Below are 18,642 nucleotides of genomic sequence, written 5' to 3'. Positions count from 1 at the left end.
CTTCCCTGCAGCTTAAGCAAGCTTTCACTCCCACCCCACACCCCTTTCACCCACCACCCCCACACCTCTGTTGGTGGAAGGCTGCTCATCAGCTCCCCTGCGGGAGGGCAATTTGGAGATCCCCCAAGCAGGCTCCAGTGTGGTCTCTGTGGAGCTTTTCTCTTCCCATCTCCAGTCCAAAGTCTCATGCCCTCTACTGTCTGTTATTATTTTATTATGTAGCAAAAGGTATGCACTGTTAGAACTGGGTGCAGACCCAGACAGGGGAAAGGCATGGAATGAATCCGCTGGCTCCTAATGGGCTCTGCTGGTGAAACGTGCCCCTCAATGTCTCTCATGCATCAGGGATCATCTTTCTGCGTCTCACACAAGCGGATTCCCAGGCCTACCCAATTCTAGAGTGTGCAAGGCAGATGTGGAGACAAAGCCGAGTCGTGCCCATTTGCTTCTGATCGGAAAAGGGTGGGGTGTATTTGTGTGCCTCACCATTTAGACATTCTTCATGGTGCTATTTTTATCAAGAGTAATCATTAAATTGGTGTCAGATGGGCTAGTCCAGTTACTCACCCTTAGGATGGGTGATGGGACTCAGAGAGTTTTTTCCAGGCAAGAGGAGACGTGGTATGTGGCCCATATGAAAGCCTCTGCGGAACCCTTGGCCTCAGAGTGAGCCTCACTAACCCTGGACTGTGTTCCCGCAGCAATAACAGCAAGGCTCAGCACCACCCAGCTTCATTCTCAACCTGATTCATTTAACAGATGTATGCTGAGCACCTTCTAAATGCCAGACTTTGAACAAGACACAAGGATTCACAAAACAAACAAACAAAAAACTATTATCTCTACCCCCTGAGAAACTTACATTTCACCAGAAAGGATTGCCATGTGAAGTGGCAGTGTCCACTGGGCTGTGCATATTATAGGTGTATTGATAAGGAACATGGTGGAAAGAGGGTTTGTTCTGCCTGGGCTTTGACGAAAGCTCCATGGAGGTAGAGTTACTGGAGGAAAACATGAGAAAAGGCCTCCCAGGCAAAGGAACCAAGGGCAGAAGCATTAAAAAAAAAAATGGCTCTGAAGATGCATCCAAAATCCAGCGGTGAATTCAGCTCTCACTGAGGGGTACCAGGCATACATCTGCGCTGACCCTCACTCCGGGAGGTGGTGAGGAGGAGAGCCTGGTCCTGGCTGTACTGACCGTGGGTTCCAGAAGTTGAACTCTGAACAGCGCCCGGCAGTGAGGGTTGGCCTTTATTGGCAAAGGCGATACAGGATATTGAAGTTAGAGATGACCTAGGGACCCCTGCCATGGCCAGCTCATGGGTCTTATAACTGAGGACCTAACTCCTGAAGAAGAGCCGAGACCCCCTCACTAACCACAGGAAACAAGAATGAATTGTTACACAGAGACTAAGAGCAGAATTTTCTAGATGCTATCTTTCAGTTTGGATTATAATTCCTTTAACTAAATGCCTGGAAATTTAACAGAAAAACAAAATAGGGCATACCAGGGAGAAATGTGGCACTGAACGATGGTAAGAAAATGCATTTGCAGACGTCCTCGGCAATCCAGGGCTTGGCGCTCTGGTTTTCATTTCCTCCAAGCAGGCATTCCAAACCCCGCCCCCCATGAGTCACATGGCTGTGCAGGCACAGTCCTGCGGGGTGCAGCGGGTGGCACTGGAAGGGCCTCCTCAGCAGGTTGTTAGCCAGCTGGAAGAGCCTGGGGCCACCTGTCTGGTCAGAGTCTCTCTGCTGTGGGCCTCTTGGAGCCAGGGCTGGTTTTGTGGTCTGACTAAAGTGACAATGAAATTAATAGGATCCTGATGCTGTGACTGAGGCCATTTCCCTGTGTCTCCAAACAGGAATGAGAGAGGAAATGTCATTAGGACGCCAGGAGGCTTTTGAAATCTTCAAGAGGGACCACGCTGACAGCGTTACCATCGATGACAACAAACAGATTCTGAAACAGAGGTAAGGCTGTCTCAGAGAGCAGCTGGTCCTCCGAGGCTCAGCCAGGCCAGCCTAGAAGAGATTTGCTTACTCTGTCCCTTCCTAATCTGCCCAACATAACTATTACAAGAAAAGCATAATGTTTATTCAGTGTCACATTTAATTATGTCCAGCCTGGTACAATTCTCCTTCATGTGTGAGCCTCACCATCCCAGTACTACTGGGGTAAGCAACTTTAGGGCAGGGTCTGTTACTGACAGTATCAACGTGATTTACAATTCTCACATCATACATTCATTCTCATCAGCCTGTACTCTATCCATGTCTTACTGTTCCAAAGGAGGAGGGAAAAAAGTCTATGGACCAAATTATATTCTTAGAACTGCAGGCACTCCAGCTGTTCTGGAGAGCAGTCCTGTCTTAGTCAAAGAAAATATGTGCACATCTTGTGACCCAGAAGCCTTTGGTGTCTTCTCCAGGCCAAAATTAGAGCAGGCAGGATTATCTGCTGACATGTTGTCAGATGGGGCTGTGCTCTGGACCCCTTCAAAAGAAGCTTACTTAGAGGTATATAATTTCTTTTAGCTAGTCTGTGAGGTATATGCATATCCTCAAACTGTAGCAAACAAACTCTATCAGATGTAGGGGTCTAGAGCTCAGAAGAAAGGGTGAACTCTCATATGTCACATGAGACTGTGGATCCTAGCACACAGTAAGTTTTCAAGAACTATTTGTTGAATTAAAATGAGATCTGGGTTTGAGAATCATATGACAACTCAGGAAGCCTAAGAAGTAGATGAGCTCTCAGGAGAACATGTGGCAGTGCTGAGGCCTAAAGAGGGGAGCCATAAGGGAAAGGAGTTTGAAGGGAAGGTAGAGAGAAAGGAGGCCATATGGAGACTGAGAAGAAGCATAAAGAAGAGGGGGCGAACCAGGAGAAAATAATGTCCTGAGAGCCAAGTCAAGAGGAGAGCCAGCTCCAAGAAGAAGCAGACTGTCAGTAGTGTCAGATGCGACAGAGAAATAAGCAGGAGGGAACTGGGAAGTGTACAGAGATTTTGCAACTGGAAGACCATTGGCTGGACTGCCGGGCATGGAGGAGCGAGTGAGAAGAAATGTCATTGCCTTCAAAAAGTTGGTGATAGATGAAAATCATTTTTTTTTTTTTGAGACAGAGTCTCGCTCTGTTGCCCAGCCTGGAGTGCAGTGGTGTGATCTTGGCTCACTGCAACCTCCACCTCCCGGGTTCAAGCGATTCTCCTGCCTTAGCCTCCCAAGTAGCTGGGACTACAGGCACCCGCCACCACGCCTGGCTAATTTTTTGTATTTTTAGTAGAGACGGGGTTTCACTGTGTTAGCCAGGATGGTCTCATCTGCTGACCTCGTGTTCCGCCCACCTTGGCCTCCCGAAGTGCTGGGATTACAGGCGTGAGCCACTGCGCCTGGCCTAAAAACATTTTTAAAAAGAACAAAGAGAGGTAGCTTAAGTAAAAAGGAAGTTGGTTTCAGGATGGGAAAGAATTGGCTAATATTATAGGCCACAGAATAAGCCATTGGTAAGAGAAAGGTAGAGAAACAACAGGAAAAGCTGACACAGCAAGGCTCCTGGAAGACAGGAAGGTAGGGAATAAAAGCTCAGTGGAGGTTAGCCCTGGAAGGGAGCAAGAATGGAAAAACAAATCAAGATGGGGCTGACATTGGCACACTGAGAAGAAGAGAGAGAAAATTAAAGATGACCTCAGTTTTCTCTGTGAAAAAGAAGTTGAGGTAGAATAAGAGACTTGAGGGTGGTGATGAAGGTTTAATACAGCAGCCACAGGGAATGGGAAAGAAGGTAGACCCGGAAGAAGGAAAAAGAAAGGCAAACAGAAAAGCAAACCGCAATGAGGGTCGAAGGCCCAGCCTAGACTATCATCCTGGCTTTTACACTTTACCAGAAGGCAGATCTCAGCTCATTCAGGAATCCAGTGAAGGGAGTGGGAGTATATGGCTCTGTATATGGACGGCAGTCCAGCCCTTCCTAGTCAAAAGAACTACTTGCTTCCTGCTGTGACCCAGCAATTCCTCTTCTGGGTATATTTCCCAAGAAGTTCTCATGCAGGTTTATAAGGGGACATACTCCAGGCTGCTGTGAGCAGCCTTGGCTATTCATGGCCAAGGAGAGTTGGAAACATGCTGAGTATCCATCACTGGGGAAGTAGACAGGTAGAATAATGCCGATGCCCCATGAAGCAGGACGCAGCAGGTGGGAGTCATGGATTAGATGTATGCATACCAATTAACATAGACCTTAAAAGCATAGCACTGAGTAAGAGCACATCATTCAGATAAATTACAAATAGATCCACAGAAAGCAAAGAAAAACATGCAAACAAAGATATGCTTTAGCAAAAAGGTATACTTTATGAGTCCCTGGTATACTTTATGAGTCCCAGATATACTTTAGCATACTTTACCCACAAAAATGGGAGCAGGGCATGGGGATAAAAAGGAATTAATGAATAAATGAATAAAACAAGGGGATAGGGAAGAAAATAAAGTGAATCCAGTGAAGCTGAAGACTGTCTCCCTAGAAAGGGGGACATATGCACATCTGCACAAATTTTAGCCTGTAAATCCAAGGGTTTCACAAGCCTTCTAATGCTTATCCATGTTGTAAGACATGAATTTTTAATATGGCTAGTTGGACGTGTTGGGGCAGGATACCTTGTCTGTCTGAAGATAAGCATGTCAAGCTAGCTGCCTCATCCAAAAGACTTCCAAAGAGCCTTCAGCCATGTCTATACGAGAGGCTTCTTAGCTTACACCAGGGACTCGTAACTGGCTTCATATTAAAACAACCCACAGAGCTTTTAAAAGCTACCAAAGCCTGGCCCTGACTCCCCAGATATTCTAATTAAATTAGGTGCAACCTGAGCATCTCTTTTTAAAAAGCAGATTCCAGTAGCAAGTAGGTTTGAAAACCACTGGCTTAGACAGTGTCCAGAAACCATGAGATCCAGAATCCCTAAGGTAAGATCCCCCAAACACTACAGGTTAGAAAAAAATTACCAAGTGATTCTTACACATGCTCAAATCAAAGAACCACTGACTTAGGGAGAACATAGCACTTCATCTTTCTTATTATAAAGTTGGCATTGTTTCTAGTTCTGGTTTGTAACCTGAGTTTAGGTCTATTTTCAGCAGGGATTTGGGTCGGGGCTGAGTGGGATGAGGATGTTGTGGTCTTCCAAAGCCTTCTAATATAGAGCTCACTTAACTCTGTACAGTAGAGTTCTGACAACCCATGTGACAAATGTGCTTTTGAGTTTAAACATACCTAAGTTATGCAGGATGGGCTGGCAATACCAATGATCCCATCTTCCTTGTGGCCATAGTGCAAGGGAACTAAAACTCACACAAGCTTTCCTCTGAAAAGAGGTTTTCCCAGCAGTAAATCAGTCTTTTTAAATCAAATGAAAAGTCAGGAGACCAGCCCATATTTTTTTAAAAATTTCTATATCTGATTAATGTTCCTGTAATACTAACCATTAAAGGACTATTTGGTATAGGGGATGTAACCCAGAACCTACCCCTTTCTTAGGATTGGAGCTCTTATTTGCATTGATGGAGAGTATTGAATTATTAGATATTACATGTTCATAACTGCTTAAGGAAGGGGAATAAGAAAAATGTTCTTGTATGAAAACAAATAACTGCATAAGCAGGGTTTCAACAACAGACATCAAAGGAAGGCTTCACAGATGCTCATAGGGTCACTTCCATGCCACCCTTACTTTAGGAAATGCTCTTCCAGTAACCCAGGCCCCTTCCACACATTTGCTTCCATTCCCTCTAGTGACAGGAAGGACTCATGTGGCCCAACTGTGGGAAGATGGGCAGTTCTGGGAATACAGACACAGACTGGAGGGGGTTGACTTAGGGTGAAATTCAGCGATGGCTTCCTGCCTCATCTCTAAGCCTCAGCTTCCCAGTAGACCTCAGCAACCAGGACCCACCAGCCTGGACTCCCATTTCACCCCAGACTTCTCACGTCAGACTAATTCTGTGGTCTGACCATGCTAGTGTTGGGACATTATGTTGGCAAAGTGCCACTAAATAGGGGCTGGAACTAATTGCCCCCATGCAAAAGCCTTGAATGAGTTCAGCCTCTCTACCCCATAGCAAGTAGGTTCTAAGCACAAATGTAGGGATTATTGGTGACCCACAATCTCTTCTGACTCTCTCAGCCCTGACCCAGAGTATAAGAATTGATTTAGAGTTGCAGGAGGGGACAGTGAGTGGTTCCCCCATCCCCTTCATTCCATGTTACTTTTTTTTGAAGAGACAGAGTCTCACTCTGTCGCCTAGGCTGGAGTGCAGTGGTGTGATCATGGCTTACTGCAGCCTCAACCTCCCAGATTCAAGTGATCCTCCTGCCTCAGCCTCCCGAGTAGCTGGGACTACAGATGCATGCCATCACGCCTGACTAATTTTACCTTTTGTAGAGATGAGGTCCCTCTGTGTTGCCAAAGGTGGTCTAGAACTCCTGGGCTCAAATGATCCTCCCGCCTCCCTGGGCCTCCCAAAGTACTGGGATTACAGGTGTAAGCCAAGGCGCTCAGCCCCATGTTACTTAATAGAAAGGTTTTTCTTCCCCTTTTTCCTGCACCCTTTGCTGCTCTCACGGGGAATTTCTAGCATCTCTAAGTTCTGGTCTCCAGTCTGAGGAAGTTGTGCTGCCTGTATGTGACAAGAGAAATAAGATGTTGGCACATGAATAGGATGTTCGCCCTTTGGTGAACTAGAGCATGTGAGCCAATTCTTAAGCCAGATTTTTCAGCAGAGAACAATTGCAATTCACAATCACATTTTCCAGGCATGACTCATCCCTATAGTATACAATAATATGAAGAGAGGCTGGAAACCCCATGCTTGGCAAATACCAGTGCCCAGGCACTGCAAGCTTTCTTTTGTGGCAGATTTTTCATACAAACTGAATCCATCAGTCTCAGAGTCCCATTCAATAACAAAAGAAGAAATAAATGGGGAGATTAACTGCTATTGGAAATGAAGGTGTTGAAAATGTAAACTAAACAAAGCAAAGCACCCCTTCACTCAGTTGGATCCTTCTAACATAGAATCAAACAGCCATCTAAAACCAACAGGAAAACCGGACCGAGGTGGAGAGAAACCGTGTGGCACCATCAGGAGGTAACTCCCATGGCGAGGAGGAGTTTCCTGGCTCCCATTAGACTTTCATTTTAACCCTTATGATTTTTCCTTTTTTTTTTTTTTTTTTTGTATTTACATCTTTTCTGCTGAACTAAAATGATAAACTCTGAGAGCAGAGATTAGATTAGAATCTTCTCAGCCTCTCCACAATTTTAAAAGCAGTGCTGGCCACAGGAAAAAAAAAAGGTACTCAAAAAACACTTTTTTTGTTTGTGAATGACAATTTGAAATTGACTTTGAGAAATCTTGGCAGCCAAGAAAATGGCTGGAGAAGACTTTACAGCTTCCGAGAAGTAGGAGGATGCAGCAGGCTTCTGGAGGGTCAGGGGAGGAGCTGATCAACTGGAGGCAGGAGAGGGAGGCCATAGCGGGAGAGATGAAACAGGAAAGGAATACTAGCATTTTTTAAAAAGCATAAGGGGAACAAAGGGTGGATCTTCATTACAATAAAGTGGAGGCAGCCAGGGTACAAGGTACAAGTTTATGGAGGAAAAAAATGGCAAAATGTAGGCCCAGTCTTCTGTCCTCCTCTCTGACAGGGAAGGGTATTGGATGTTCACTCTATGAAAAAGCAACATATTAAGTTAGTTGTTCTAGACAAGAAAAGTAGGAAAGATATTGTAGGAACCCTTTGCCCTCAAACACATATTGGCCCACCATTCTCAGAAAGCAATCTCAGCTGGCATGACAGAGCATCTGGTTGCAGAGGCTCTTGGGGACTGAGTGGCTGCTGAACACCAGCCCCTCTCATTGGCCCATGGGTAAAAGCAGCCACTGCCCATGATCCCTAGTGGATGGTGTGTGGGGCAGAGCCAGCTGCTTCCCCAGTCATGATGAGTATCTCTGCCTGACACACCCCACAGCAGGATGGGATTCTTTCTGGAACTGATCTTGGAAGTTAATGTCAGATTCTCCCTCAATTCCTCCATCCTTTTCATTTCCATTGAAAATGAGAAACTCAGCAACCATCTTGAGTGTCCTTGACCATTGACTTGCAGAGATCCTTTCTAATACTTTGGTTTGCTGAGACAAACTATTGTCTGTGGTTACTGCTTCCAACACACATTCCCACCTCACAGTCCATCACATTCCCTACGGGGGGTTCCTACACTGCCAGGCCATGGTCATAATGAATTTATGACACACAAAACATATTTGCATGCATGCTCTTTCCACATCAACCCAGCCCTGACGGCATCTCATTCTAATCCTAGAAATGAAGAGCCTGAGACCCAGTTGCTAAGAGGTGAGGTAGGCATTTGGTCCTACTCTGACTTCCAGTCCAGCGCTCTTCACTTGTGCACGTTGCCTTGGCACACACACTTGCTCACATGCTTATCTTCTTTTATTCTACAAATATTTATGGAACGCTTACTAGGTGCAAGCCCCTGTTCTAAGCCCCAGAGAAAAGAGTGAATTAAGCAGATGTGGTTGCTGTCCTCATGGAGCTTACCATGTTGAAAGGGAAACAAACAAGTAAACAGGCAATTCACATATAGTATGCCATCTGCTTATGATGGCAGAAGTGCAGGGTGCTGGGGAGCACCTGGGGGTGTCATGTATTGTAGACCTGCACAGTCCTGGAATGCTATCCAGAGGAGGAGACATCACTGTGGAAACTGAGGGGTTAGGCAGAAATTAGTCAGAGGAAAAGACAGGCTCCAAGTAAAGGGGATGTCCCCAAGATGAGAGACAGTGTGACACTTGATGAAACTAAGATTCAAGCCTGCCTGGGAATGTTGTGGGGGATGGAAGAGAAGAAGCTGGAGAAGGCAGCAGGAGCCAGAGCGCGAAGAGTCTACTTCGCCCTGTTAGGGAATCCGGACTTTCTCCCGAGGTCACTGGGGAGCACTTGAGGAGTTTTGAGCAGGGGAGTAACAGGACCAGGTTTGCATTAAGAAGAATCACTCAGGCTAAAATGTGGGGACTAGCCTGCGGACAGGCAGTGCGATTGCAGGGGAAGGAGCAAGCAGTGGTTGCAATAATCTGAGAGAGAGATGGCAGCGTTCTGCTCTCAGGCAGTTGGAGCTAAGTGGAATGCTCTGATAGATATTGAGGATAGAGAATGGCTGAGACTCCAGGATTGAGGGAAGGTGCTAATGGAGAGAGGGGCAAAGGGTGGCGTGCAGGTTACTGACACGAGCCATCCGTAAGTGATGGTGCCGTGCATTGAGACAGGAACAACAGGAAGAACAGGGGAGGTGTTCAGGGCAGGTGATTAGTTCTTTTTGGGTACAGTCAATTTCAGTTATCTTCAAGGTATCAAACAGGCTGTTGGATACCTGAGTCAGGAACTAAAGCAGGGCTGAGGTGGAGATTTGAGAGATGACAGTTGAGATAGCCAAGGAGATACTGGCATAAAGGGAATGCCTACAGGGAGTAGGGAAAATGAGGAGTGGGCCTAGGACAAAATCCTGTGGATTATCAACATTCAAGGAACAGGCTGCAGAACACATCAGCAAAGGAGACTGAGAAGGAGGTGCCAGAGAGAGGGGGAAAAAGACAGAAGAGCTGGGGCCCTTGGAAGCCAATAACAGAGCATTTCCCCAGGGTCTGCAAGTACCTGTCTGGCACACAGTGGGAGCCATAGTTGAGGAGGGCTGGGTCTTACAGGAAGCCAGGCTAGTAGAAGAACACCAGAGCATCGCATTCCTTCTTCCTTCCAAGCCCAGCCCCTGCCCCTGCACAGGATTTTGTGTGCAGGTGACATGGCAGCCTGCCTGCATCCACACTGGAACTGCACCCAGCTACCTTACACTCCCCAAAGCCAGCCACACAACTAACGACGCCCTAATAGGAATGCTTTGGCACCAATAGAAAGAAACCTTCGGGCGCTCATCAGTGGTCCTGGCTGAGTTACACAACCTTCCTGCCCCTCCTCAAGGTGCAGCCTCATCAGCATAGCAGTGAGCAGCACCTTAGGATATCGTACAGGGGTGCAGCATACCCTTGGCCAGAAGTTGGCTCCCTGAGCCATCTCATGGATGAGGATGCGCCTTTTAGAAAATCAGGAGGCAGGAAACTCCCCCTGGTGAAGCTTAGGTGAGCAGAATTCAGACGGAGGGGCAGGAGGAAAGGGAGTAAGTGAGGAGGGAGGGAGACTGGGGCTGACTGGAGAGGCGTGGAGATGCAGGTGGGCCAGGAAGAACGTGGCAGCACTGATGGGGTCACCCTCTTTCTCGCATCTTTCCTAACCGAGTCCTTAGCCTTCTCATCTCTCCCATCTCCTTTGACACTTGCTCTTTCCCTCTACACACTCAGGGTTGGGCCTTTCAGAGTTTGTCTTGACAACCAGGGATCAGGAACACATGTGGGTGGGGTGGCCTGGAGTGGTGACAACTTCCAGAGTGACGGGAAAATGGTCTCATGAAGACTGCACAGCGCTCAGACCACACCTCTCCAGTGGGAAAGCCCTTTTTAGCTCAGGACTGGGCTGCAACAGAGAAACAGGAACAGCTCGTGGCTTTCCACACAGTTTCTGCCAGCTCTGGAGCAGGGCGGCTCTTTGGAGAGAGTTGACCACAGCACTCAGCAGCTCCCTCTGCCAGGCCCCCCAGACACATCTGGACACCGCCAAGGCTGGGGGACTCCATCCCAGGCTTGTCAGGGATTCTCTGGGCAGCACTGCAGTGGAAAGTCCCTCTTCTGCTTATGTTGTCTTCCTTTTCTATCTGTACTCTGGTTTCCTCCAGCATTGATGTGAATTTCAGCACTTTTGCACCCTTGCTCTTGTATTTTCCTTATTCCGAAGAGTCTAAAGCTTCCAGAAGCCTATGGAACAGGAAATGGGAGGAGTCACTCGTTGAGCAACGTGTGACTGTCAGATCCTATAAATCCTAGGTACTGGGGATGGACAGAGCAGTGATGAAATGATCATAGGCCCTCCCTTGGCAGAATGGAGAGTTGAAGATGGTCCTCATCTTCCGAATGACCTGCAGCAAATGTCGCCTTATGCCTGCCCAGCAGCAGAGGCCATATGAGCCCACAGAGCCCAGCACAGTGACCTGTGCATCATGTAAATGTCTGAATTGCATCAAGTGGAACTGTACTTCTCCCTGGAAGGTGAGAGGCCATCGCTGAGGAGAGGACATACATAATCTACGATGAGCCTGAACAGCCTTAATAAGGGAGCCAGGGGCGGAGTCCCAAGAAGCTAACATTGAGAAAAACTTTAGTCCCCTTCCCTGGAAACGTCCTGTCCACAGTCCCAGGCCAAGCAGACAGATTTGGAAAATAGCAATGACATAATTCACACTTCTTTTCCATCCAACACAGAGCAGTCGTGGCACTCTGGCCTTTGCTTATGTTGTTCCCCTGCCTGGAATGCCCTCCTCTGCTCACTTCCTCCAACACAATCCCAGGCGACTAAAGTGTTCAAGGATGAAACAATAGGATATCTGGGATTTGCCGGGATATTAGAGATGGGGAAGTGAGAAGAGAAGAGCGGGGAGGAGGAGGGGAAATAGTTGAAATAAAACTGGACAATTAATAAAATGTGATACTGGGTATGTCAGGGTTCATTCTACTATCCTGTGTATATTTGGAAATTTTCATAATAAAACATTTTCTAAAAACTCCTGTGGATCCTCAAAACCCAGGTCACTCCCACCTTGTACATGAAGCTTTCCTGACAGCTCCCCGCTCACTCATGGACAGGCCACTCCCTAGTCAAACGCTAATGGCATGACTAGCACCCGCCAAGGCACAGCCATTTAATTCAGCTATCTATTAGGTGCTTGCTTTCATAGGCTTCCAATTGTCTCTTTAACTTCATGGCAGAAAGGAGAGGAGGGAAAGCAACTAACATTTCATGAGGGCCCACTATGTATAGGGACTGAACTACATGTTCTTACATAGGCCATGTCCTGTCTGCTTCTCTAGCACAAAGTTGGCTCATCGTGGGTGTCTCAAACATAGGCCAGAAACATAAAGGAATCACTCACTAAACATTAGCACAACAATCTAGTAGACTAGCATGAAGCCATCAAAGGTATGCATCTCATAATACAGGGAAGGACTTATGTTACAATGCTAAGTGAAAAAAAAATATCGGGGCACAAAATCATATCTGTATTATGATCCCAACCCTATAAAAACTGGCTCTATAAAAGACGGGGTGGATACGTGTATCAAATGTGCTTATTTGCGGGTAGAGGAGTACTTGAGAATTTTTTTCTTGTTTTTGTATTTTCAAAATCTGGCTTAATAATGGTATATAACAGGAATCAGCAAACTTCTTCTATAAAGGTTGAGGTAGAAAATATTTTCAGCCCTGTAGGCCACGCAGTCTCTGTCACATCTAGTCGACTCTGTCTTGTAGCGTGAAAGCAGCCACAGACAATGCGTCAGTAAATAGGGGTGGCGGTGTTCCAGGGCAACTTTATTTACAGAAACAGGCAGCAGGCCAGATTTGTCTCATAACCAGCCATAGTTTTACAACCTCTGATATATTATTTTATAATCAGAAAAAAGTTATGTAAGCATATATTCTTTGGTTATAAGATCTTGGTATCATAATCAGTAGAACACAGCACAGAAACCTTACAGCCAGGCTTTATTCTGATATCTTTGCATCATGAAATAATATAAATTAAAAGTCATAAATGAGAGACTATGAGAATACAAATTCTGTGCTGGATAGAGTAAAAATTAACAATACCTATAATTAATACCAATTTTCTCTCTATTTTTAAGCCTAATATATTTTACTTATTTAGATTTTTCTTTTGTGTCTTTCAATAAAGTTTCATCATATTTTAGTGACCTCTAAGAAATCTATTATTTTTAAAACATCTTGTAGGATGAACAGAAAAACTACAATTTTCATTTTTTTCCCCTCCAGATTTTCTGAAGCCAAGGCCCTGGGAGAAAGTATAAATGAAGCAAGAAGTAAAATTGGTAAGCAGATGATATTCTGTGAGCCTCTTTCAGAAACCATTTTCCTGGTGAAAATCAGGTCATGATGTGCCTCCAAATGGCCATGAAGCCCCAAATGGCCAGTTTCAGGAGAGCCCCTGCCGAGGAAGCTGCTTTGAGAGCCTTCCCTAGGAAGTGTGTGATCCCTCCCACCACCCAGCAGGAAAAGCACTTTCTTTTGTCTAGAACTTGAACTTTTCATCCTCAGGCAGACCTGAGCTCCAGCATCCCAATCAGAGAGTTGTGCTTTTCCCTGGTGTTTTTCAGCAGTAGCTCAGCTAATCATAACTTCACGGTTACAGTGAGACGTCATTCTGTGTTTCAAGTATGGTGAAACACTCTTACACCTCCCAAAGCTTCTACTTAGCATATTTGGCACAGGTACGATATTTTAGCATCAGTCAATAAGCCGGTGGGAGGATAAGAAGCAAAAACAAGCCATCGTGCCTTCCCAGGGTGGAGGCTGCCACGGAGGGCTTCCCACTTAGGTGAGTACCCCTGCAAAGGTGAAGTTAAGGCAAGAGGCAACTCAGTAAAATGTGCCTCGAATTCTCTTTTTTTTTTTTTTTGAGACAGAGTCTCACTCTGCTGCCCAGGCTGGAGTGCAGTGGCGCGATCTCAGCTCACTGCAACCTCCACCTCCCAGGTTCAAGTGATTCTCCTGCCTCAGCTTCCCATGTGACTGGGACTATGGGTGCATGCCATCACACCCAGCTAATTTTTGTGATTTTAGTAGAGATGGGGTTTCACCACGTTGGCTAGGCTGGTCTCGAACTCCTGACCTCAAGTGATCCACCCACCTCGGCCTCCCAAAGTGCTGGGATTACAGGTGTGAGCCACCACACCCAGCCTCAAATCCTTTTAAAAGTAAGAGGACAATGTTTTTTTCATCCCAAACTGAAAGATACCACAGAGACCCATCTCCCAGGCCCAGAGCAGCTTCACAGAGGCAATCCCTGTGCCTCACCTCTGTGCTGGAGAAGGCAGCAGTTACCGGCTCACAGCTGGCCCGCTGGGTCTCTCTTACTACCCCCTTTTCTCCGCCTACAAGTGAGGACAGGACAGAAGCCACTGTGAGTGCCCCCTTTAATTTTTCTACCAGAATATAAAAATCACGATAGCCTCAGTTTGTCTCGGTCGGTAAACAGGAGCCCCACAGTCCCCTCTGTGGCCTGAGACAGAAGGGGCTGAGGCAGCCAGACCCAGAGACACAGCCAACAGCCACACTCAGAATCCTTGTGTCTCAGGAGTTCTTGACCTAAGGTCCAGGATCTTGATAGGAGAGAAATGCCCCTGTATTTTTACTAACCTCTAACTGAAATTTAGCACCACCTCAACGATGAACCCAGTAGAAGTCACAGAGGCTTGCATGTCACATCACAGAAGGGCAGACGTTGTAAAATATCTTTTGTGCTATCAGTACAAAATTACAGTGGTTATTAGACTCACCATTAGATCTTTGTATTTAATACATTTATATAAAAGTACATAGATATTTCTGTATCACAAAAGGTTTTACAATTTTGATAACTATTTCAATATAATTGGTTTATCTTAAAAGCCTGTGCATTTTACTTTATGCACCAAATTATTACCCTGAGAAGGGATTCGTAAGGTCATCAGACTGCCAGAAGATCGCTGGCACAAAAAAATATTTCAAACCCCTTTCTTGGCCTGGATTCCTGAACATCCTAAAACTGCATGAGAAAAACTGGGAGTTAGGAATGTTTGTATTTTTCTGAAGATTATGTCCATCCATAGCTTATCTGATTCTCAGAGGGCCCAGTCACCCACACCAATAAGGAAACTGATCCTAGGCTGATCTCCTTCAGGTGGGAAGCAGACACTCTGCTGGGGGGCATCCCAGTCCCAGACAGCGGGCAGTGATAGTCTACTTGGCTTGAAGGGGAGAAGGAGGGGAAAGAGGAAGCTGACTTCAGTGGAGCCAGGGCCAATTTGTCAGCATCCTCTTAACCTCAAGGGACCCAGTGGTCTGTTTTCATCCTTGGAGGGATAAGAGAGAAGACCTTTTATAAACTGTTTCTCCCTAAGAAATAATATAAAGTTTTGCTCTTAAAAAATATCTTACTCTGTAAACCAAAATAAAACCGTTCCAACATTAATGAAATAGACTAATGATGGAAGGCACCAATTGGCTATACTAATATACTTAGTTTTTCACTCTGAGTACAATGGAAATAACTACAAATTCCCCATAACTGTGGTGCAATCGTGTATGTTGGTGGAGCAAGTTTGCCACATTCTGAAGATTAGGCAGGTTGGGGGCTGCCTTAAAATCTGCACAGGTGTTTCCTGCCCAAGAGCCAAGGGCCAACCAACTGAGGGCTGTCATTTGATCTGCCCAGAGAAGGTGTCTGCTTATAATTCATGTTCAAAGGGCCCAGATATGCTAGGAGAAGATCTGGACAAGTAAACATTTGTTTTATCCAGAAAATAATAAGTATAGCTCACACCAATATTGAGATTCAAGCTTCCATTGCTGCCAAGAACATAGTTAATTCAGTGATGCCTATAAAGCCAATGCCAGTCTTCACTTCACTTTATGCAAATACCACAGTAAGACCCATTCCTGGCCACCCATCTTTCAAATTGTGCTCTAATCCAAGGGGCCCAGGTGAGTGGGTCATTGACACTCAGCCGTATTACTGAATACCCCCTCGCGGTGCTTGACCTCAGGGAGTAGCCTGCCATCACGACATCTCAGACACCAGGTTAGGGCTAAGGAGGAGGAAGGTGGAACTTGTACACACATTTAAAATTTCCAAGGCAACCTTGAAGGACACAAGTTTCTGGAAATTCAGGATATGAGTGAGTGCATTTTTCTTAGGGAGAAATGAAATCAAATGGAATTTGCAGTCCCCAAGGAGTCCTTCAGTGAATCTAGGAGGCAGGAGGCAGGAGCATGACATGAATTTGCCCTGTCTGCACGGGATGGTGACTCAGCTCCACTCCCAAACTGGGCTACATCCTGCCTCTGGACCCTGAGGCAAGATTGAGATGCCGAGGGGTACACACGTAATTGGCCTGCAGAGAAGAAACAAAAGCTGTATTTGTGAACTGCAAACCAGTCAGCCCACATGTTTAAAGTTCAGGTTGCCACTGTCTCCTCGGGTAGTTTGTTTTTTCTCTGACATTGTGATCCACAGCTGCCTCTTCAGCTGCCTTCCTTCTCAAAACTCCCTAAAGGCTATCAATTTAGTAGTGGCTGTATAATATCTAATTTTTATATGGCATAATCAGTCTGAACTTCCATATAATTTCCTTTTCTTAAAAGAAGCCAACCCAACTAGGTAGATAAACTCTTGCCACAAACTCCTTTTTGTCTTTCTCTAGACGCCATTTACATCAATCCTGTTGTTGAAATAAGTTGAAATAAGAAATGGGAGGAGTAACCAATTTAGAATCTCCCTGAAAAATAATAAGAGTCTGTGTTTCTGTCGGAGAGCCATTTTTATTGTATCTACCTGTTCCATATACAAGATCATTCAGCTGCTTTTCTTCACATGGGCTGGGGTTTCGCACACGTTCATTTACACCCTGCTTCCATCTGTCATGTCTCTAACAATGCCACTGAGCCCAAACTGGGAAAAGAAGTAGACTGCTTTAGAGGCAGTGGCATAAGCCAGGCATGGTTTTGCTTACTAGAATCCAGGCATTAGTTTTTTCACATCATCACTGTTTTACCATTGGCAGCATTGTCTTTGGCAACAAAGGACAATGAATGGCTGTTCACTGGCTTAAGGCCCACTCCAGACTAGTCCTGAAACAGCTGCCTTGCAGGCAGGTAAAAGAGCTTGACTGATACCTCTTGGCACCTCTTCATCCCTCCACAGACCCCTCCAGGCCTAAATGAAAACTCACATCACAGGAGGCTGCACAGTGGGTTTTCACTAGTGAGGCACTCAGCAATCAATTCAAAAATCACGGGGAATGTAATAGAAGAAGCTGTTAGTGAGAGGCAAAGAAAGAGAAAAACAAACACTAGAAAAGCTAGCAAAATATTCTGGAAGTTTTTTTCCCCCTACTCCAAATTCAAAGAACCCCCCAACCCATGATTTGACCAATGCCCTTTTAAAAAATGTTTCTCTTGTACATTTGGGATTTGGGAAAATCATTTCTCAGATCTGGGTCTCTGTCGGCAGAATAAACCAGACTGTTTTTGCTATTTGTCAGTTCTGTGCATGTTCTGTACTTAAGCGTCACTGGAGGTTTACTTTTGGACCTACCTCCTGCATGTCTGCTTCTTGTAACTTATCCTGGAGTAAAGAAAAGACAACATCCAGGCTGTTCTGCTAGATTATGATGACCCAGATCAAGTATATCCTTTTGTTACTATTTGTTGCCAGCTCCAAATTACAAGGACAACACCAGCAGTAACAGCAGCCTTCAGCATTTATTGAGCACTTACTCCAGGCTGGCCTGAGAACTTGACCTATGTTATCTCATTTAATCCTCATAGGAAGGAGACACACCTGTAAGGTGGGTTTTACCATATACGTCACAGATTCTAAGAGACACAGTTTTTACACTCTTAATATCTGTGTTGTCGGGATGCATTTAACCGTCCCATTTGGTCTTTTTTTTGTTTTGTTTTGTTTTTACATTTTAAAAATCTCTGTATTGGCGATTGGTCTTCTAGTTGACATTGTCTTAGATTCTATGAAATATGGTATTTTCCCTGTTTTATAGGTTTTGTTTGTTTGTTTGTTTGTTTTGAGACGGAGTTTCACTCTGTCATCCAGGCTGGAGTGCAATAGCGCAATCTCGGCTCACTGCAACTTCTGCCTCCCGGTTTCAAGCAATTCTCTGCCTCAGCCTCCCGAGTAGCTGGGATTATAGGCGCCCACCATCACACCTGGCTAATTTTCTGTATTTTTAGTAGAGACAGGGTTTCACCATCTTGGCCAGGCTGATCTTGAACTCCTGACCTTGTGATCCACCTGCTTCAGCCTCCCAAAGTGTTGGGATTACAGGCATGAGCCACCGCACCCGGCCAGATTTTTTTTTTAATGAGTTGCTGTGAAATGGCCTTTGTAAGTGGCCAAACTAGAATTTCTGTCCAACTCCAGAACTTTTTAACACTATATATGATCTCCATAAATTCACATTTACCTGACTTTGACATTGTCTTCTGAGTTTAAATTTCTCTCAGTTGTTATTCAGTTTCCCTGATTCTTTGGCCTTTATCCTACATGATATGCCCAACAAAAGGCTCAAACTAGACCCTAGCTCAGGAGCTTTGAGCATAGCCCACGAAAATTAAAAGGCTCTTTGTAGCGTGATTAATGACAGGTCATCTTTGGCACTTTGGGGCCCAGTTGTGGCAGTGAGTGGGGCTGAAGTCCAGCCTGCCCTTGCTCTCCATCCCATGTGCGCCACTCAGCGTTGCATCTGCCCATAGGAAGGCACACCTTTTTCTAGTTTGCACAAAGGTCCCCCATGGGCTTGCAGCAGCCGTGGTAGGATTCAGTGTCCCACCTGTGTTTCCACTATCATTTTCAGTGGTTCGGAGAATAGAGTTGAAGGGTTGTATTTTCA

General features: G+C 45.6%; 1 protein-coding gene across 5 annotated transcripts in view; it reads left to right on the top strand.

The window, feature by feature from the left end:
• The window catches only part of KIF6 (kinesin family member 6), a 380,981-nt gene that overhangs the window by 284,240 nt on the left and 78,099 nt on the right, over positions 1-18,642 (top strand). For all 5 annotated transcript variants that reach the window (XR_008680633.1, XM_055390330.2, XM_055390331.2 and 2 more), the window contains 2 exons: positions 1,866-1,974; positions 13,010-13,065. Coding sequence is in view for 4 of the 5 variants with exons in the window: in XM_055390330.2 (XP_055246305.1) it covers positions 1,866-1,974; positions 13,010-13,065 (165 nt within the window). In the remaining variant the exon portion in view is untranslated. The remainder of the gene's footprint in view (positions 1-1,865; positions 1,975-13,009; positions 13,066-18,642) is intronic.

This window comes from Gorilla gorilla, chromosome 5, assembly GCF_029281585.2.
Source record: "Gorilla gorilla gorilla isolate KB3781 chromosome 5, NHGRI_mGorGor1-v2.1_pri, whole genome shotgun sequence".
Taxonomy (NCBI): Eukaryota; Metazoa; Chordata; class Mammalia; order Primates; family Hominidae; genus Gorilla; species Gorilla gorilla.
Note: the sequence above shows the minus strand (reverse complement) of the source record. Positions and strands in the feature narration are given on the sequence as shown.